The sequence below is a fragment of the Astatotilapia calliptera genome, chromosome 19 (genome assembly GCF_964374335.1).
Source record: "Astatotilapia calliptera chromosome 19, fAstCal68.1, whole genome shotgun sequence".
In the NCBI taxonomy this organism is placed as follows: domain Eukaryota; kingdom Metazoa; phylum Chordata; class Actinopteri; order Cichliformes; family Cichlidae; genus Astatotilapia; species Astatotilapia calliptera.
In genome coordinates this window covers 8,306,557-8,329,284 of record NC_137440.1, presented here as the reverse complement: position 1 = coordinate 8,329,284, position 22,728 = coordinate 8,306,557, and the positions used below count along the sequence as shown (strand labels likewise).

The window sequence follows — 22,728 nt, the reverse complement described above, 5'->3', positions numbered from 1 at the left end:
TGTAGTCAGTTTATTACCCTGCTAATTGAATGCTTTCTTTGAAAAGGCAGCAGGTTTCCTGTCAATGATTAATAATTAATTGGTTGCCCAGAGGGAGTCTCTTTCCCCCCCCCCCCCCCCCCCCGACTATTTTTCTGATTAGTGTTGAAAATCAATGACCAGTTCAAAGTGAAGTCACTTTAGCATGTGTGTATCTCACATCTTATTCATTGATATACATGCTATGTGTCAACAGGGCCACTATTCTTATTTCCTCTTCTCGTCTCAGGATTAACTTTAGTCTTAAATACACAAAACTACATTAAAGAAAGATGCTGATTTTGTATATTAATATTGACCAAGTTGTGATATTGAAATTTCATTCCAAGCGGAACAGTGATTTGTTTCTGATTAATAAAGTGATTTATAATGTAGGAAATGCTCTCTGATGGCTGCACGAATCACATTAGAGCCTCTAAACAACATTTGTTTTTGTAATTTTTTTTCACTGCTTTCTGGCAAAAACTAACTGAAAGAACTGATAGACCAGTTTAGAGAAACTTTATTCATATTCCGGGATATACACATTATTTGTACACATCCTGGACCTAAACTTCCTTCAGCTTTCAGCCTGAGTTCACCCAAAGCCAGTTTTCCACATTTGATCTCTAAGAATAGCCCGTCTGCCGTTTTGTTTAGCATGCCTGCTGTGCACGGTGAAGGATTTCTTTCCACAGGCTGCTTCCTGTTTTTTCAAATTTTCCCTCTCGAGTTGGCCGTGGGAGTGGCCTCTCCTTTCCAGCACGTGTCCACGCATACAAACACATTCCTTTCTGTGAAGGCAGTACCTGGCAGCTTGACGTGTCCTGACATGAGGTTAACTGTCCTGTTACAGGACAAGGAGTGGAGGGAAAATATCACAGTCACCACGTGCTGAAAACACGTGACATGAAGGGAGGAGAGGTTGTAAAAGCACAAGCCTGCTGGCACCTCACCAAAGTTTGAAATCAGACAGTTTCCCAATGTCCATGTGGCTGTGGGAACGAAAGGGCAAGGCTTTGTTTGCATTCCAGTGAGTGAAGTCTAACTTATTTACAGCCAGTGGCAAATTGCCGAAACTAATGTCTGTTGGTTGAATTGTGCAACTGAAGCTGCTTCAAGTCTCTCCTAAATCCTCTAAAAAATTACTGACAGCAGCACTAAAGAGCAAACACTACACAGCTTAATAAACGACTATTTAGCTTCCACAGTCTTTACACATACTGGTCCGTGAGTCTATGGTATCTTTCACCTTTTTTTTTTGCAATTACCAGGCCAGCTGCTTAGATTTGAGAGGCCTCACACCTTTACACGAGGCATACATAATGCAACACTTGCGAGATCCTTTCAATACAAGCTTCCCTTCTCCACCTCAATAGTCGTTTTTAAAATGTAGATGAGTCCTTGGCAGGTCCTCAAAAAGTAAACTGAGCCAGGTTTTACAATTAGACTCATCCAATTAGGAGATTCAAGAATTCAGCAAAGCAACAGTGGGACACTTAAACTGATTTCCACGAATGAATGCTGCATTACCGAGTGGCTTGTTCTCAAAGGTGTGCTTTGTTTATCTGACGGCTTTCAAAAGAGTTGAATGAATGTAAACTCTAAACTGTATACAACATAAACAGAAACAATATCTTATGTGTATGTTTTCCTTTTTTTCCCTCCCACAATAGAGGTCTCACTCCCTGTATAGTGGAGGAATCCCATATTTCCATAGTGAAAACAGTGTATATTATAAAGACATACCCTAAAGGGTACCTTCTGGGCACAACAGAGAATAAAATAAACGACATTTTCCATTCAGGAAGACTTGAAAACAGCAATCGAGTCTGTAAACTTTGAGGAAAGTGTCTCCTGGGGACATGGCTCAAGCGAGCCCAGGGCTGCTTTCCCACAGCTTGCTAGATTGTTGGACTTCTTTTTGCAACAAAGGGAAATTCTGAATGCATGTTTAAGGCACTCACTTCACAGACTCACTACCTATACTTTGCGTATACAGTGTGTGACTCTCTGATGGTGGATGCTGTTTGATGACCTTTCATTACTTTGGTTTGGATTTAGTCAAATGACTAAATGTGGACCCTTGATGGTGTGAAGCAATGTTCCTGTTAAATCAGTTTAATTAATTCAAATATGGCCAAAGACTGATGAAGATATGTAAAGACTTGACATGAGATGAAAAAGCATGCCAGCGCTCTGTAGAATTGCCCTTAAAACCTCGCCACCCTTCCTGTGACTGTCTTTCCTTTTCTGCAAAGCCGATCAAAGGTGCCCTCAAACAAACCTCCAGCCTGGGTGTCACCCATAAACCTCTGTTTGCTGTGCGACTGCCGACATTGTCAGTAAACTGACAAACCAGCCTGCAAATCAAAGGGTCGCACGGGCCAACAAGGGTGGTGAAATTCTGAAGCGTAACAGTGTGGTTTCAAGGAAAGGGTGGAGATTGTGGTTTTCTAAGGTGAAGTCAAAGTTTTTGAGGATTAGAAACTTCTTAATGTCTCACTCACAGTTCTGCTTTCTGCACACACACACGCACACATACACACAATTTAAGAAGATTTCACCCTGCGCAGCAGACAAAATGTTCTTTATGTCACTCGCTGCATGTTGTCTTCAGCTTCCTTTAATTCAAATTGGCGGGTTTCATCATTATTGGTCCGTATGACTGGCTGATTGCCCTTGCCATCCCCCACATCCTGTTGTTCTTCATATTCAGCTGGTTTTTATTTCATCACAAGGAAATGTGACTCATAGGTCAAAAACACCGAAACGTGTTCTGACTTTTTTTTGTGGTGATCTCGACACAAGTTTCTGCACTTCAGTCACGCTCGCTGCTTTTGCTTTTTTGTTTTCCTCCACGCTGAAAACGCGATCCTCGTCAAACAGCTGGTGTTTGAAGCTGAAATTTCACAATGACAACATAATCTGCCTTCACTTTCACACTGACTGCTCTCAATGATTTTGTCTAATTATTACCTGCAGTGATCTCCACCCTTTACTTTATTGCTGAGGAGCAATGTGTGCATGTGTAGATCATTACCTTATGTGTGTGTTGCAGAAATATTGCTCTCCTATGTCTATTTTGATGACAAGCTCCATAAAAGTAGGCTGAAAATTCTCTCTTGGTTTCCGAGCATGAATCAAAACCAGACTTGAACTGAATCCAAAGTAGTCAGTGTTTAAAGCAGCAGAATCGTTTTTGTTCACGGGCCACTTGATCTCAAGTGGGACGCAAAAGTATTGGATCATTTTTCTTTTAGTCTCAAGATTTATATTGTGGAAACGTTCACATTTGATGAACCACCCATTCAGAAAAATTGATGACGAAAAGCTAATGAAGTCTTGAGAAAATAAATGCGTCTTCAACGCTCTGACTAATTTTTTCCATGTTCAGTCATTTCACTGTCATCATAGAGAAATGCACCAGCCACGCAGTCGTACAGATTAAGCTCTTTGTTAGGCTTGTTCTTACGTTTGACACACTGGTCTAAAGAATAGTTAGTTATTAAGTTACATTCATTCAATTCTTTTCTGTCTTTTCTGTAAGTGGAACATAATTTCACCTGCACAACATTCATATGTTAACCAGTGATTTGAGAAGTGCTACAACTATCTTCATATTTTCCCATTTTTATGTCTGTTCTTTTAAACATGGAATTTTTATGCGCATCTTAAAAGTACAGACAGTTGTTTTTTTAAAAAAAATTATTTAATAGAGTCAAAGAATGTTATTCTCATAAATGTACAGTAATTGTTCCAACAAATGTATGCATTGTCATAACTTTGAATTCACCCATTAAAAATACACAGGAGTTAACACCGGTTTGTGGCAGCTACTATGTTGCTCCGCCATCTTGACTACAATGGCCAAGATGGTCATCATGTTCCACCTACCGTAATCGCATCTTATGTATGCGTCTGGAGACTTGCAAAAGGTGGAGAAGAAGAGAATCTGGACAGCTCAAGGCTGGCTAGCTTACAAACAGCTGTTTATAAGCTAACATTGTGAAAGCTAATGGAGTTTCCTAAAAATCACACTTTCCCTCTGATAAACAGTTTGATTACATTCTCACGTCATATGAGTTTATTTACAAAGTGCCAAAGTCCAATAATGTTATATTAACTTCAAAGTTCCAATTTTCTCTAACACCAGTTAACAGCGGCTAACCGAGTTTATTGGTGGCTAACAGCTAACAGGATATCTTCAAAAAAAGATCATAGTGTCTGTGCCATTGAACAGAAGTGAACATCGCTGACACATCAACTCGTATTCAAGTTTTACAGCCTCCTAAAAGTAAATAGACGTGGACGCCTCTCATCTGCATATTGACAGTTGAGGCAAACAGTGGCCTGCCCAGATAGCAAAAAGACTCCAGGGCAGATTTGGTCCAGAGTCACTTTAATGCCTGAGTACACTCACTACAGATTAATGGTCTGTCTTCTGGAACAAATGGTAAGCATCCCATGTGTGTTGACTGGAGTCTGCAATCTACAGACATCTAGTAGTAAGTTTTTACACACTGTCATTTTAAGCTACAATATTGTATGCTTATATGGAGACATCTCAAACAAAATAAAAGATAGTAATTTTTGTGTGGGGTTACAGTAACTCCCTGTATTAGTGTCTTTCTCAGTTGTAGTTGGTTTACAACTCTGCTGCTTGACTTCTAACTGCCTGACAACACATCCCTCCTTTTTTAGCTCAGTTGGACTGTCTACCTGTGAAATAGAGTTGTTTTTAAAATATTATTATTTACTTTAAAAGCCCTCTGAGGATCAGCTCCACAATAGTTCACGGATGTTTTAAGCCCAAATTTTGCCTCCAGGTTCGAGGTCACTGAGGTCATCCTCCAGCAACGTCTCTCAGCGTCCCCTTTTCGCCTAAAGCCTAAAAGCAACCGCATCTTTGTTTTTATAGCCCTCAGGCTCTGGAATAATTTGCCATCCCATATAAAAACCTGTCAAACAGGTGATTGTTTTTAAATCAAATCTGAAGACTTACTTTTATTTGTATTCCCTTTGAGTTAAGTTTGAGGGGCCTCGTGGTTTTTGTCATGTCCATTGTGAATGTTTTATTCCTGCTCATTTATGTCAGCTGCTGTTTGTATTCTTAGACATTGTTTATATAGTCATTTCTATTTGACTGGTGGTTTTTATGTGAATTATGGTACTTGAGTTTTTGTAGACCTGGAGTATAAATACATCTGCTTTAACTGGATAGAACTCCTGTTGTTTTAAATGTGCAATAGAAACAAAGGTGACATGAGTGTCCTAGCTAAATAATGAAACAAGACAGCTTAATTTCAGGTTAAACCTGACTGAGGTAACTAAACCAAACTGTATATCTAAAAGAAGAGTCAGGGTACCACTGAATTCAGGAAGATGAATCACCAAAATGTGGAACCTATCGAAAGCAGCGAGAAGTTGTTGTATTCAATTCAATTCAATTTTATTTATGCAACGCCAAATCAGAGCAACAGTCGCTCAAGGCGCTTTATATTGTAAGGTAGACCCTAAAATAATACAACCAACCCCAACAATCGTATGACCCCTATGCGCAAGCACTTTGGCAAAAGTTGGAAGGAGAAACTTCCACAGGAAGAAACCTCCAACAGAACCAGACTCAGGGAGGGGCGGGGCCATCTGCCACAACCGGCTGGAGAGAGGGGAGCAAGACAGGATAGAAGACATGCTGTGGAAGAGAGTCAGAGATGAACAATAACTAATGATTAAATGCAGAGAGGTGTATAAACACACTTTGAGTGGAAAAGCTGACTCAAGAAGAAGGGCTCAATGCATCATGGGAATCCCCCAGCAGCCTACACTTATCGTAGCTTAACTAAGGGAGGATTCAGGGTCACCTGATCCAGCCCTAACTATATGCTTTAGCAAAAAGGAAAGTTTTAAACCTAATCTTAAAAGTAGAGATTGTGTCTGTCTTCCAAATCCAAACTGGAAGCTGTTTCCACAGAAGAGGGGCCTGAAAACTGAAGGCTGTCCCTCCATTCTACTTTTGAAAACTCTAGGAACAGCAAGTAAGCCTTCACTCTGAGAGCAGGGTGCTTTATTGGGATAATATGACACTAAACGATCTGTAACATATGACAGGGTCTCATCGTCATGTCAAATTGCATGTGAGAAGAGACTTTTTAAAGGGTTTTAAAATGACATTCTAGATTTTACCTGGAACCAATGAAGAGAAGCTAATATGGGAGAAATACAGTCCTTCTTTCTTGCCTATGTTACTTGTTTGCTGTGGCCTTTTGGATCAAAATAAGGATTTCCAGGATTTCCTGCCTGATGCTAAGGAGTCTAGTTTAGTCTAGCCTAGAAATCCCTAAAATACCTACTGAGATGTTTCATTCTGGACCAACGTGGTGAACTAACATGAGTCCCTATTACCTAATAATAAAGCCAGACTGCTAACAGCCTCATGATGCTACTCTCTTCCAGCTGTTAGAGTTGTAATAATGACATACGGAGTTCTGAATGTCATAAAATCAGCAGTTCTTTTAATAAAATAAAATAAAATAAAATCCTATGAAGAGCTAGAACTATCCCCAGGTCTTGTTACACTGTGTTTCAGTTACACCAAGTAAGTTCAGGGCTGAGGGTGAAGAGGTTAACAGGATGGTGGAGTGAATGCTAACAAAGCAGAGTGAATGCTCTCTTTCTTCTTCACACACACACACAGACAGACGCATGCACACACACAGAGGAGGGCCTCTCAGTGTAAAGAAGCATGACCAGCAGCAGCTGTTGGATTACCAGCTGCCTCTGTTTATCTGCTGAGACCCCGAAACCCTCTGTTCTCACTCAGCCTCTCTGCAGCCTCTCCTGTCCCTCAGTCCTGAGAGCTGTACTAGGAAGAAAGAGACTATTGAGTTAGTGAGGTATGTTGAGCTGAAAGCAGGAGTGTTTAATTTCACATGTGACCTGTTCAATAGAATGTTACGGTCAGAATTATTGATCGTATTGTCTATGATCAGTGTACTATAGACTGTCAGCTAAAGCAATGCTATTCTGGCTAAACCATTCTGATTTTACACACAGCCACCACACAGCTCCATGCTGCCGTTTAAAAACAATCATTTGTAAGTGTAAACAAACAAACAAACAAACAGTCTTCAAAGATACTGTATGGCTCTGAATAACACTGCTGGGAGCATATGTGGGAGTCGCTGACTGCGAGCGACCTCTGGTGGTTATATTTATGAAAAGCAACAGTGCACGAGACTGGTCAGCTGACCAATGCGGAAGTGCTTAAAATCAGCAGTGTAAACAACGATTCAGAAGAAATAAAGTAAAAAGCTCTGTTTGGATAACTTTTTCTCCCCTAGTACGACAGCATGGTTCGGTGTTTCCTCATACACACCGTGTGCCCGGTGAGTGCTCTGTCTGCCGGGGAGAGCCGTGTTCTGTACTCCCGGGTTTTCGGTCCAGATGACGGAGTCCTGTCCGAGCGGCACCGAGACTTCAGCCCGGAGGAAAGAAGGCTTCTGCAGAAGGAGAGGGTGACCGCAGTAGCCAGGTGGGTGTTTGTGGTTAACAGTTAAAAATAAATCATTATTCGAAGTCATTTTTTTTCTGGACATCCACAGATTGGGACAGAAGTGGACACTTTAATTAAGCCCTTTTTGTATAATTTTGCCTGTAGGAGTGAAGAGATAAGGACAGCAGACATAATTAAATTCAGTTAATCACCTTTCTGTGTTTTTGCATTACATTAACATAGTGGAAACGACTTGACAGCCCAAGGCTCTGTCCCATTACTTGAGCTTCATTCATTTTCCACCAGGTAGACAGAGTGAGAGCCCCAGGCCTGCGCAGTGGACTTGTTGTGGTAGTCTTCTGATTCCGCTTTGTGGATGCATCTGATTTACACTATTCCCTCGTGTTTACAACAGGATTCAGCAGTTCATGCAGAGACTGCAGGGGGCAAAGATGTTTTTGTTTCCTCCTGAATAAATGTCTCAGTCAGCTCTGATAGCTGATGTGTGTTTTCTTTTCATGTTTTGGAACTAACACCTGTCCAGATAAAGACATGCAGCCAGTGTATTCTGTTGAGTGGCGTCTGTTCGTGTCCCTGCATTGCCTGTTGATGTTTGTCATATACAGTATTGTTCAAAAGGCTCTTTGAATGCTCTATTCATATCCGTCATGCAGTGTCATGAAGATCTATCCAGCGATGAGCACAGGAGCTATGTTTAGACTCAAGAACACAGGACTACTTGTTATACAGATGGTCTGCCAGACACCGAGATGGCCTCAGTCTCAATGCTTTAAAAAAATGAATTTACCTGCCAGAGTACCTAGAGCCATTTTTGGCTTTTGAGCAATTTTTTTTTTTTACTGCTAATTGTATGAAGGTAATTTAAAAAAATACTGAAAATAGCACCCTGGCTTTATTTCTAGTGATTTTTAGGATTTATTCTTGTTGATAACTCATAATAGCAGTTCTTTCACCATCAATCACCTCTCTGTTTTCTCATATAAAGCATCCTGCTATTTTGATGGGAACACACAATGTAAAATGCCAGACAATAATATTTTTTTTCAGTGACTCATGAATCATTGTGTGTAGGGATGGGTATTGATAAGATTTTAACGATTCCGATTCCATTTTCGATTCTGTTTAACGATTCGATTCTTTATCGATTCTTTTTTTTTTTTTTAAAAAAGGAGAACACTAAGGTCGATTAGCTTAGAACTTTGTTTTATATCTTCTCTTTGAACAAGATAGAAACTTAGGAGTAACATGGCCTTACAAACCCAACAGTGAGAGCTTCAGAGATCCAGCCTACGGCTCTTCAATGGGGTGTCACAGGGTCCCCAGGAAAAAAAATTGTAAATGTAAAATAATAAAATAAATATTCTTCTGTAGCAATAACAAAGTATAACATAAATTGTTCTGTGGCAATTACACAAGAATATCCAGTAATGTCCCTGCCTACAATTAAACACATTCACTTACCAAAAATCATCTGCTGTGGCAAACGGGTGCAAGGCTTTGACCACAAACTGAGTCACTGCTCTGTGACGTTCGTCTATCCTGGCCTGAAAGGAGACGCTGCCGGCAGACTGCAGCGAGAACTGCCAGCATCTGAGCCAGACTCTGTCTGTCTCTCTCATCATGGTCACCTACATGTACAGTAATGGCAGGTCTTGTAATAAGGCAGATCACGCTAACATAATATGCACTGTTAGTTGATTATTTACCTGCCGCATTAACGGAAGAGGGCGTGCAAACGTTACCGCTGCTGCTGGGAGAGTCACGAGTCCGGAGTGGAATTAAAAACACGACATTCATTTAAGGTCATCGTGTGTTTTGTGAGCAAATGCTTTTGCATATTCGTAGTGTTTCCTCCCTTAAATGAAATATCTACTTTGCAAGTTGCCCTGTTGTCATCGGTTCTCATGAAGTATAATCAAACTTTTGAGCGTTTGAGCCGCTTAGGCGCCGTGTTTCCTGCCAGGTAAATGACGCTCCGCAACGTGGTGACGTCATTCGGGGCGACTGGAATCGATAAGGGAATCGTTTGCAAAAATGGCAAACGATTCCAAGGAATTGAAACAGTGGGAACCGGTTCTCAACAAGAACCGGTTTTCGATACCCATCCCTAATTGTGTGTGTGTGTGTTTTGTTTTTCTCCTGTTCCAGCCTGTAACTAGTGATTACTACTGTCAAAGACAACGGTTGTTCTAATGTTATCAGTAAAACTGGTTAAATAGCTCAAAATAAAATGAGTCCCACAGTTATTGTGACTATGAAAGCATCCTAACTAATGGCAAAACACTTTTTGTGTCTCAGACAAGTCCGGAGTGCTATCTCTCTGTCCCGGGAAGCCTCGGGTCGGCTGATAGTGGAGACGTTGCCGGGCGAAGAGAATCTGGCTCTGCAGGACGCCGACTGCGGCGTGGTGCGGCTCAGAGCCGGAGACCCGTTCTCCGAGGAGACGAGCGCTCTGTGGCTGGGGGTTCAGAGTCTGGGCTTCACGCTCGTCTGTGAGCCTCATGAGAACCTGCTGCTGGCTGAGGGAACACTGCGCAACCTGACCCGCCACTGCCTGGAGCACCTGCATATGCTGGGGCAAGGGAGCGAGGTGAGCCGTGGACACACATTCTACTGCTCAAAAAAATGAAAGGAACACTTTTTAATCAGCGTACACCATCAAGTCAGTTAAGTTTCTGGGATACTGAGCTGGTCAGCTAAGTAGCAGTAGGTTGTAAATAAGTTTCAGTTGCTTTGAAATTAAGAGTAGGTGCACTAGAGGGGCAAAAATGAGACAACCCCCAAAACAGGTTTTACAGGTCGAGGCCCCTGACATTTTTTTCCTGCCTCATCTTTTCTGATTGTTTTCTGGTACCAGGACCCTACAGAGGTTGCACAGGTACTCCAACTCCTTCAGGATGACACATCAATATGTTTCAATATGAAGGTTTGCTGTGTCTCATAGCACAGTCTCAAGACCACACAGGAGATTCCAGCAGGCAGGTAGCTACTCTAGGAGAGCTGGACTTCTTCTAGAGTGAGCATACTCACTCTGTTGCACTCGATGTGTGTTTAATTTGGACCTGGGGCCCGTTCTTCGTACGTCGCTTACTACATCCAAGACCAAATCATCGCGCTAACCGTGAGCTCGCTAATCCGGTTCTCCGAACACACCTGCTGTTGACGATTAGTACAGCTGGATGAATTAATGTGAGATCACTGGGTGTCGTAAAAGGGGCTACGCATCCATAGTAGAAACATTGATCGGCAACCCTCTGATTGGTCGGCGAAAATGTCGAAGGAGCGCGCTCAGTATTTTTCGGCAGCAGAGCAAGAACTCTTGAGTGAGGGATTTCAGGAGTTTAATCAGAACTCAAGGGAACACTGCAAAGGCTGCAAAAGCAAGGAGAGAGGGCTGGCAGAAAGTTGCTGACAAATTAAACTCGTAAGTAATTTCATATCACACTAGGGCTGCTCGATTATGGCAAAAATGATAATCACGATTATTTTCACTGAAATTGAGATCACGATTATTTGACGATATTTATTTAACCCTTTAAGACCTACTATAGAACCAAGTCCACCAGAGCTTATATTATTTTTATTTATTTTTTTTACATGCTGTAGTGCCATTTGTGGGAGCATTTCAAGTTGCTATACATCAATACAACTGTTATAGCCCATATTTTAATAATATGTATGCATTAAGTGCATAGTAATTACATAAATTGCAAAAAAGTGCAATAAACTACAAAAAAAATTGAAAATCGCTTTTGTTTTGTTTACATATATTTCTACTTGGAGAAGTTTAAGAGGTTTATCCCTCAAAACTTTAAATACAATAAAGTTGCAAAAAATAGTTTACAACAACAGGAAATTTATTTTGAGTGTCTTCATAGTTTTATTTTGGAGATACAGCAATTTTTATATACTGCAGGAAAAACAAAAAACAATCCTATGATGCAAATTTGCAAAGAAAACAGCATGTGCATCATTTCACTGTGGGAAGTGTTACGAACAGCTGATAGGAACGGCAAAGCGTGTTTCTGGAATATTATGTTTTTGTTCCTGCAAGCGCTTTTTATGCAGTTTTTGCAAAGCTATATGTGGAACGAAACCGTGACCGAGGACAAGCTGATGGCATCAGATGTAAGTACAACTCCTCCGGTTTCATATGCAAAACAAATTATTGCGCTAGCTTACACGGTTCAGGTTCTACAGGGGTTTAAAAATAGTTACGCAAAACGGAGCGTGCTGCTCTGACCGGCTTTAAAGGGTTAACAATGACTTTAAAAAAATAATATAAAATAGTGTGCAACACCACTGAAGTTTTTTTTTTTTAAAACTCTCTTTTCAACCAACGGCAGTCACTCTCCAAATAACTTCTGCTTAGCTTTCCGAGCTTCCCTCGGGTCCTCTTAATCAGCGGTCTCCACCCTTTTTTGCGCCACGGACGGTTTATGCCCGACAATATTTTCACGGACCGGCCTTTAAGGTGTCACGGATAAATGAGGGAGGGGCTAATAATCGGCTCAGTCATTTTTAATGATCGTTGAAAGCCCAGATCGTAATCGTGATTAAAATTCGATTAATTGAGCAGCCCTATATCACACTATATTATCCAATATTATATTACATTATATTATATTATATTATGTTATATTATATCCCCTTTCACATTAGAGCCCCAACAGGACCCACTAGAACATGGGAACAAGTAAAAGTGAAATATAAGAATATTCTACAGAATGGTAATATTTATCACTTATATTGCTTTTCGTCTCTTGGAAAGAGACCCTGAAATACTCTGTTTGTTTGTTCATAACAGCAACCAAGAAAAGGGCAGAGCAAAAAAAAGACAGGTGGTGGTCCTGCACCCCCTCGTCAACAAGTTGGTTAAGTAAATAATACCCTCACGGGAAAATCGATATCTCTCTATGAGCACACTGTCGCGCTGAGCTAAAGGATCCTGTCTGTCCCGCAATATACGCTGAATTCTGAAAACTCTCCTTATCCACCTTCGCTTTTATAGCCGTGGTCTCTCATCTTGATTACACGAAGTAATTTACAATTACTACTCTAAAATATGAATTACATCTGTAATAATCACATACATGTAATAGAATGTTAATAGTACATTTCCCTTTTTTAGGAAATGACCTGTATGTATCTGTGTGAAACCAATAAAAGGATCAAGTACTGCATTATCTTTAGTTACATTGATAATATTTATTTATGGTGAAACAGTGGAAAAATATCGCTGTTGCTTTCGTATAAATGAAGCGGACATACCTGCGTGGCCGCGATCTAATCCTGTTTACATAAAGTAAACCTGCTCCCGAGCAGGTTTACGCTTACGGCTCTGTTGCTATGGCAGCAAGTCCCGAATGAGCTTCGGGGAACCGAACGATCCAGGATCACGCGAAATCGTCAACAATCAAATCCAGCTAACTTACTTAGCGAGGTACGAAGAACGGGCCCCTGGTCTGGAGTATTCAGGATCTATTTTCACAAATACAGTTTAGATTTCATAAATATGACAGAGTTATAATAAGTGCCCATATTACTATAGTTCAAACTTGCCAATTCCAGTTACTGTAATTTGTAAATGGCTATGGTCTGGTGCGGTATGAATTTTCATATGTTAAACCCATTTAAATTGGGTTTAAACTTTGTATTATCAGGAGTATTGTCCCTTTGATTGAGAAGTGGACGCCTGCCTGCGGGGTTGTAGCCAGCAGCAGTTTCATGAGCTTCATCTCAGTTAATTCACGTCACTGAATGAGAACTCTGGTATTGATGCCTTTTTGAGTGTCATCAGTTCAATTATCTGACAAGTAATATGGGGCCATGTGTCACTGATTGTGCTGACAGACCATGCAAGAAGTCTTTCTCTCAGTTTTGATGAATGAAGTTATGGTGTTTTATGTGTTTGTGTGTTTCACAGCACTTACTTTTAGCGCCTGTGCGATAAACCTGCTGATAGCTTAGCGCTCTCATCGAAATATAGTTGCTTCTGGCTAATCTTGGTGTCAGCTAAAATGCTAAACATGGGGATGTCACAAGCTGAAGTGCAACATCACATTTGTTAATGCCTTCTTTTATATACTGTTTAAGGCTTTCATAGATTAAAGAAGTGTTATCTCTGATGGCTGCTTCAGTGAGAAGTGTGTGAAGAACACTGAGACATGTCATTAGCTTTGAAGTTATTCTCAACAGTGAAACTTTAAAGACCTCTTGAGCCTTTTGACTTGTACAAACCTAGTGAAGCCATGAGTCACTGACCAGCTGTTGATAAAATGTATTGTTTTATTTCATTTCTCCAATTTTTCTTTTTTTCTGACAGGAATAATTGCATAAACATCTTTTCTTTACCACAAACATACAGTAGATCACTGTGACTCATGCATCTTCCGGCTGCTGTAAAGTGCATTTGTATTCAGAAACTGTAGCGAGTGTTTGTGTCTATATGCGTCCTAAGGCATCATCAGACTGCAATCCATTAACTTAAACAGTTTACCTCCCCAAAGAAAGATGATTGTCGAACACTGGTATCGAGACTCGCAAGAGCAGCCTCTCATTACGTGCTATGAAAAATATCAATAAAGCAAAATTCAGCAGTAATGAAACTAGATTGCAGCAGCGCGCATTCTTATTACCAGCTTTTAAGCATCTCTTGATTAATCGAGAAGCCTGCTCGGGGTCATCACTTGTGGCATTTTTCTCTCCAGGTCCTGCTGAAGAGCAACCGGATCGACGTCCTGCTCAGTCGCCTGCTTCCTCACGGCCAGCTGCTCTTCCTCAACCACCGCTTTGCCCAGAGTTTGGAAAAGGAAGTAGCGGCTTATATGGCCAAATAAAGCCGAGCAGCCACGGTTGCCATTTTCAGGGAGGGCGGGCTATCATTTACAGCTACTTCTAGCTATATCTGCTGGCTTCCAAGCAAACAAGCCCTCTGTCATTCACCTCCGGTGACATTTCCACGCTGGAAGACGAAGAGCGGACTACCAGCTGCTGCTGCTGCTGTTGTTAGAGATTGCATGATGTGTAAACACACAGAGTGGTAAATACCTGCCTCATCCACTTGCAGCTCACTCTTGGCTGTTTACTGTGTGGGTGGCTTCACTTCAAATCCTGTTTGTCAAATTGAAGAGTGGAAAGAAAAATGTGGCAGATTAAAGAGTGCAGTCGCAGAGGCCAGTTAAGACGTACTTGTCAGCATTAAAGCCTGCTGTTTATCTGATTCACCATACTCGAAATGTCACAGTGTGACCTTGAGGAGCCAGACTTGACCCTTTTTTGTGCTTTTTCAGATTTCAGTGAGTATAAATGAAATCTCGGAGTGTTATTGCCTTATAGTAACTCCTCATAAGACCTTACGTTTCCTACTACTCATCGGGATAGCGAATGGGTTTTAAAAGAATGTTTTGGGAGAACAAGAACACAGTATAAATCCTCTTAAAGAAATGCACAATAGAAAGGGAAGAACAAAAGATCTAGATCTGAGTTGTTTTATGACAATTTATAGCAGAAATGCCGCAATGCCAGTGATGCTAAGGACAACGGACGGGGCAGGAAGTGAGGAGACGTTTGGATAAACTATTATGAATGAAAGCAGAAATGTTGGCATGCAGAACATGGAACAAAACATGAGGAAATGATGACAAGTAGACCTACAAACACAAACATCCTGACTCAACAAATAAAAAATGTATTCCTGTGTCTTGTGAACATCTGTTGTTCCCCCCCGACTGCCTCTCCTCACATCGAGCCAGACTCTCCTGCTCCTCCTTCTGGCCTCTTAAGAGCTTCTTAAACCCCACTTTTTGTGCTGGCAACCAAAACCAGAGCTGTGTTTTTAGGTGTGTGTCTGTGTGTGTGGAGAGGAGATTGTGTGGATGCCAACATTGATTGCTTTGATCTTCTTCTTTTTCCCCCCCTGTATTAAAAATAAAACTAATTTCTTGTATTACCCAAGGCGTATGCTTTGATACTTGTGTAGTCTGCAATCAAGGATGCGGCACATCTCCCCCACCCAAAAAAAGAAAAAAAAAAAGAAGATATCAGCGAGGAGCTGGGGATTGCACCTTAAATGAGATGTAGCACACAAGAGGAGAATTTGATATGCTGAGCAAAAATTACTGAAAAAAAAGAACCACCATAAACACCTTTACACTGATCGTGACAAGTAATGTCATGGTATGACCAGGAGAGGGAGCTGTTACTGTGACTTTCAGTGTGCCATGAAGGACGTTGGAGGGGAAATCTTACTTGGAGCTCTCTTCATAGAGAAAGAACTTGTTAAAAGATGGATGCTGGACTGAGGGAGACTTCCACATAATTGCAAAATAAAAAGGACAAGTACAAGACAAGAAGAAGTATTACTGAAGAGTCCTCACGGAGATGACAAGAAAGCTTGCCTTAGAAAGTTGGTAAGGTGGTCATACTGAATATTAACTTTCCAGCTTGTACAAATTGTTTTTGCCTTATATATGTATATATATATATATACATATATACATACATACACACATATATAGCAAAATATAAAGAAATGAGGGGCGGTACTGTATTTTATCTGTTTTGAGAATGCTCATCTTTCCATCCTGAAGCTATTATAAATAATGCCAGTGGAGACATCAGCTAAGTAAGTGTTGGTCCATCAACTTTCCAATAACAGCGTCTCTACTAATAGCGTGTAAAACACAGAAAAAGTATCTGACTCCAGGGGAACATTTTCTAAGGACAGATCCACTAAATGGAAGACATCAAACGGAACTCAAGAGTTCTTTCAGTCAAGAAATTGTTACATTTCCCTTTTTTCCAACCAACAAAAACAGCCATATAAAGAAATATAAAGAAGTTGTGTAGAACTGGCCCGCACAGAGACCTGACTTCAACCCCATCCAAAACCTTTGAGATGAGCTAGAACATTGACTGCGAGCCAGAACTCATCATCCAACATCAGTGAGCGACCTTATGAATAACTCAGAGCTGGTTCAGACAGGCAGCGCAGGTCCTCTGCTGCACTCGCATGGCCTGCTTTTCTCTCTGCGTGCAGTGCCGTGCAGACGTTTGGGCAGTAGTGCTCGTCAAAATGACTCTGAATGGCCAATAAAGATGTCCTGATTTCTAAAAGGCACCGAGTTAAAGAGGATACATTTGATTTAATATTTCACGCAAATTGCTTTTCTTTAATTTGCATATTCCACAATTTCAACATAAAAAAGAAAAAATGGCCCACAGCAAAGATAGGTCAGCGCTTAGCAGCGTGCCCTTTGGCAAGGATCACAGCATGAAGGTGCTTTCTGTGGTGCTATGAGTCTTTCAGTTCTTGTTTGGGGGGATTTACAGTTGTTGTTTGAACACAGCAGAATGCAGTGGCACCACTCTAAATCTTCATGAAGGTCTTTTGCACTCAGACTGTGCTTTTGATTTGCCTCTCTAGCGATTCTATGAGCAATTTTCTCAAAGTTTTCCAGGTCTTCCTGACCGCAGCCTGGCCTCCACCGTTCCTGTTAACTAACATTTCTTAATTGCACTTCTAACTGAGGAAACATCCATCTTCCTACTGTCTTCTTGCAGCCTTCTCCTGCTTTGGGGGCATCAATTACTCTAATTTTCCAAGTGCAGTGCAGCTGTGTTCTCTACTGATTACTTGAGCAAGGTTTAAGGAGTGTTTATAAAGCTTTAAAATGTGCTCTACCTGACCTTTATTATGAATGAATGTGAACAAGTCACAACCTCTTGCTTAGAGTGTTATCTGCATGTGAATAATATTGAATCTTTAACTTCTATGCCTTTTGTAGATCTAATCTAATGAGAGCAACACTTTTTCTTTGGAGCAATTAGCTTTAAAAGACTGGAAGTCTTGTTATTGTTCAATAACATTATTTATACAAATCCGAAGCAGGAGATTTTAAGTAGGAGACATCTTTTGACATGCACACTGTAAGAAAGAAAAAGGCCATTAAACTTAAAATATCAACTGATTTCAATTCAATACATTTTTTGATTTTTTCTCTACTTTTGAGCGTTTTTATTGACTTTACTAATATTCACGGGCTGAGCACTAAGTTCTGGCATCTTCTTGTTCGACTAATTACAATAATTCTAGCTTTAATTTCATGCATTTCTACCTTTAAAAACAGAAATTCTTCTTGTTAGTCTGGTGCTAGTCTGGTGAAAATTGTAATTTCTGCTGATTGTTCACAAGTCAACAACAACAGGAAATGCATCAGAATAATAAAGTTTATTTTTGTTTTTGTTGTGTTCATGATCAAATGATCAAATCTGTGGATAAAATGATTGTTTCAGGAATATTGCAGTATCAACAAAAACTATGACCCAAAATTTGAGTTTGAGTGAAAATGTATAACACTTATCACACTAACATATTTCAGATAATTTAAAAAACATATTAGGAAAGATAAATAACCAGAATTTTTGGAAAGCTCAGTTCAGTTTCACTAGTCACACCCAGGCCTGACCACTGTCAGACCTGCTGAATCAAGAAATGACTTTAATAGAACCTTGTCACAAAGTGAAGCAGGCTCATAAAGCAACACACCATGCCATGATCTAAAGAAACAACTGACAAAACAAAGTCATTGACATGTTACCGGCTGGAAAGGATTCTAAAACCATTTCTAAGGCTTTGGGACTCCAGTGAAGCCCAATTGAGAACCTTTGAAAGGAGTGGCCATCTTACTGAAATTACTCTAAGAGTGATGAATGACTCACCCAGAAAGAAGAACTTAGAACAACATCTAAAGACCTCCACTTGCCAGAGTTAAGGTCAGAGCTCATGATTCAACAATAAGAAATTGTGTCCATGGGAAGAGGTCCAAGCCCAAATCCACTACTGGCCCCACAAAAAGAAAAGAAAAACATCTCGATGATCACTGAAATCTTTGGGAAAATATTCTGTGGACTGATGAAAGTCAGTTGAACTTCATACCACCAGTCAAGCATGGTGGTCTCGGTCTGCTTTGCTGCTTCAGGCCCTGGACGAGTTGCTGTAATTGATGAAACCATGAATTGTGCTCGCTACCAGAAAATCATGAAAAAGAATATCTGGATATCAACTCAAGCCCTGAAGCTTAAGGGCACTTGGGTTATGCAGTAGGACAATGATCCAAAACACAACAGCAAGTCCTCCTCTGAAAGTCTCAAAAAGTCAAACTTGACATCTTTGAGTGACCGAGTCAAAGTCTGGACTTAATTCCGGATGAGATGCTCCGGCAAGACCATAAACAGGCTGTTCATGCTTGAAACATTTTAGTGTGACTGAATTAAAACAATTCTGCAGAGAAGAGTGGGCCACAATTTCTCCACAGTGATATAAAAGGCTCATTAGCAGTTATCACAAATCCTTGAATGCAGCTCTTGCATGGGTGGCACAACTGAACGTCAGTGTTGTGCAAATTAATATTGCTACAAATGTGTTTTTCAGGGCATGCATACTAAAAGCAAAACTTGTACATTCACTCATGTTTTATTAACAATCAGTATGATTGGGCGCTACTGCCATGCCATGCACTCACAAGGAGGCGCAGATGCATGACGCATTTGGTTTTATCTGTGGAGCAGCTAGTGGGTTTCCAGTGGCATATTTTTATTTTTGAAATGGAAAACTTTTCAACAATTGTTAGTTGTTTTTTTTTTTAATAGCATTTACATCTTAAATGAAAAACATTAGCATGTTTGTTGAGTCTGGTTCTTTTGAGGAAGAAGAATTCAGACTTTGTGTGTTAAAATCATAAAACTCATTCAAAGTGTTCTTAACTGTCTGTAATTGTATTCAAACTTAACTTCAGGTAGTTTCTGAGTTCTTTAAATTGTTTAGCAAATTTAGTTTACTTCATTTTATAATCTCCCAACAAAACATTTAGTTGATTCAAATGTGGAGGCTGGCCTCCATCCAGTTACTTGGCATCTTTAAAAAGTTGTGTTAAACAACCAGGTGCAGCATAAGGACTGACAATGCAGCGCCTCACCACTAGGGGGCAGTATGTAGCCAAAGACGATCCAAGCAGCTGCTCCCTGTGTTTCTTCTAATGGAAGACAAACAGTAATAGCAGAACCGGCCATAAAATCACAAATTCTACTTATTTGAAACCATTTAAAACAATATGATAGACATCAAAACAAGCAGGCGTTCAAACTGTTTTCATGTGTGTGGATCCTGTTTGTGATTACGTCTAATTAGGGAAGCTCGGAAAATCAGAAGTTGATCTTTGCCAACAAGCAGCTGTTTGATAAAATGCATGACTTGGTGTCAAGTGGAGATTAAATTTACAGTATCTGCTGCAGATATTTTAGCATGTATGTTGTGCTTTCAAAGCCTGTGATTGTAATGGCCTAGCTACATTTAATTACAGCACAGCTCGGTTTGAAAACAGGGACTATTAAAAAGGACATGTTACGCAGCAGAGTGTACAAATAAACACGTGGAAGTCAGAAGGGCGAAGGAGACGCTCAGCATAATTGCACAAAAAAAATCCCAGGGACAGAAAATGCAATGATGCCACAAAATGAGCATGCGCAGGTTGTCTTGACTTTGAAAGGAGGGCGCTCTCAGGTCAAAGTTTAAATGGAGGAAGGTCATGAAGAGGTTTTTCTACTGAGTGCTACCAAAAGCCCAAGAACTCCGGCTAAACACTGCAGGTGATAGCTCCCTGATTAGCACAAGGCGCGAGCCGGCTGCTTTAATGTGTTGCTGAAATGAAAACTTCAACACTCTCTGGCTTCAATAGCACTTACAGAGGGAATAAATTGAAGGCCATTAACTGAAGTACAGAAAATTCTCATAGCTAACAAAACCCGGTTCTGAGAATGGCAAGCAGATGGTGAGTGGGGCAAGGTTAAAGAAGACCCAAAGGTCAAGCTGCATGAAGCAGCAGAGCCAGTGGATCAAAGGCAAAATCTGGGTATCTGCTTTGTACACGAGCTGGACTGCAATGCTGACCCACCAAGTCAAGAAAGAAGGTGTTTCCCAGAGCACCTGATACTCTGTAGTAGCGAGCAGAGTGGCTGTCCTACACAGATTTTCACTCTTTTTACAATATTCTTATCCACTTGGCAGCTCCCTCCTGCTCTGGTTTTGTGCTCCGGCTCTCCCCTCCTGCCTTTCTTCTTCCAGCTTCCCTCATATTCACTCATCATCTGTGCGGGCTGACCAGACCAAAGCTGACATTGTCACAGCCCATCTCAGTCACTCACTCAATCTTTTCTTCTCCCCGCTTTTTGTTCTCTCCCTCCCACCGGCCTCAAGCTCCTAACAAAAAAAACCAAAAAAAGATTTTCTCATTGCATTTAGAGTGTGGTCATTGAGTATGCCAACTCCTGAGTTTAAGGATTTTGCTCTTAATATTTTTTCTCCTGCCTCATTAGATGTCTCCCTGACTATTGTATGGCTCATGGCGAGAGCGCAGTGGAGAAAATGGGCTCAGCCCCAGCCAGAGATACAATATGAATTTCAATGCGAGTTGACGACTTATTCACTTTAGCCTCTGTCAGGGCATGCAGTGTGAAATACCTGAACGCCATGGCTTCCATTCATATACATTAGGCATCATTTCTATTCCCTTTCACGCGTACATCGCTAGAATTTCAAACGTTCCTCTGCTCCTGGGCCACAGCTAAGTGGAGTTTCTATTGGAGTGGAGGTGGAGGAATGCTCAGTGCTAACAGCTAAACGCCACTCATATTAGATGTCACAACAGATCTGCGTGATCTGTAAATTTCTGCTTTCTCCGCAGAATCCGTAGGAGGGAGATTACATGTTTGTGGAGTGCGTGGGTGCGCACATGCCAAGCTTGAATTAATGGCTGGAATGTAATAAACATAAATTTGTCATGATGATTTTTTTCCCCATAATTCTGTAACTTATACCTGGAATCATCTTTAAAAACACACACACATATGCAGAGGGAGTATCGCATTCTCTCTCATCCAGTCTATCGGGCATCACAAGTGAGACGTTCTCTCTTAGCATCTCAAATCGCGTTAGATTTCCAATTTCAAGCCCTTTATTTCATAGCTTTTTTCTCCCCAGTCTCTGAAAAAACATCTTTTCCGCATTTCAACCAACATGCGCGCAAGGTGCCTGCTTTCTAAAGGTACGGTTTGTCAGAGGCAGACTTCAAACAACCCCATTAATTGAAAATATAAGTCAATTATTTCTTAATTAAGCTCCCTCTGCTGCGGGATGCCTCTGTAGGATTTCTGTTTTTGCTCATTACCAATGAAAAGGCAGCGCGTGGGTCTGCGGGGAAACAAGTCGAGTAAATAACTTCACACCAAGAAATGAAAACGGGGACTTTTATGGCGTTAATTTTTCTGCTTTCTGTTTGTGTTCTTTTTTGTTTTTCACACCAAATTGATTTGTTGATCTGTAAATAAGCTAAGCGATAAAGTAGTCTAGACTGATAAAGGCCACATGCTCCGGATGCTCTGATAGTGACTCAGAGGGGATTATATAGCAAACTGGATGCCATCTGTTTCTGCACGGGAGACGCTCTTAATATTTGTCACCACTGTTTAAATCACAGATAGAGATACTTTCACTTACTTTTCGCTTTTCTCTTAAAATCACAGCGACAGGCTGTGCACGCACGGCTCCGTATAAACTCCTAATAAGTTCCAAGAATTGTAGCAAAAACACACTCGTTTCTTTATCACGCAGAAAACCTTCTGCTGCTTTACAGCTTGCAATTAGCCATTAATTGCAATTTTCAGCAGTAATGAAAATAATTTCAGCGAGGCTGGAAGCTCCTCAGCAGTATGTCTGGGATCATAATTTCAACAGCTCTGAACAAATGTGGTCACATCCACTACAGAGTACCGGCTATAAAATGTTACAGCCTCCCCAATAAATTTACATCCGGGGAATGGTTGACTCCTTTATGGTAAAATTACAGTGAGAGTGCGTGTCACTGTGTCATAGTCGGGCCTGGAGTTTTTTTTAATGGGTCATGCCCCTTTATCACATTAATACTCCCCTATGTCTCCTCCCTGCTCCTCACTGCACTTTTCTTCATTCAGATCAGAAAAAAGCTGTCTGTATTATGTTTATGTTTTAGAAATACAGCCATCTCTCCCTGTTCCTCACACTCGGTATTCACCACTCATCCAACGTGTGAAATCTGCTGTGAGGACAATTAAAGTGTGGCCAGAGGGGACAGACGCAGTGCTCCAGGACAGATTTAAAA

At 40.8% G+C, this 22,728-nt stretch overlaps 1 protein-coding gene across 1 annotated transcript; it reads left to right on the top strand.

Annotated features, from left to right (window-relative positions):
* The first annotated feature begins 7,254 nt into the window (after positions 1–7,254).
* ap5s1 (adaptor related protein complex 5 subunit sigma 1) lies at positions 7,255–15,485 on the top strand. The gene is made up of 3 exons (XM_026153026.2): positions 7,255–7,552; positions 9,833–10,124; positions 14,245–15,485. The coding sequence occupies exons 1-3, from the start codon at positions 7,371–7,373 to the stop codon at positions 14,371–14,373; spliced, it is 603 nt and encodes a 200-aa protein (XP_026008811.1). The 5' UTR covers positions 7,255–7,370; the 3' UTR covers positions 14,374–15,485.
* The last annotated feature ends 7,243 nt before the right edge of the window (positions 15,486–22,728 follow it).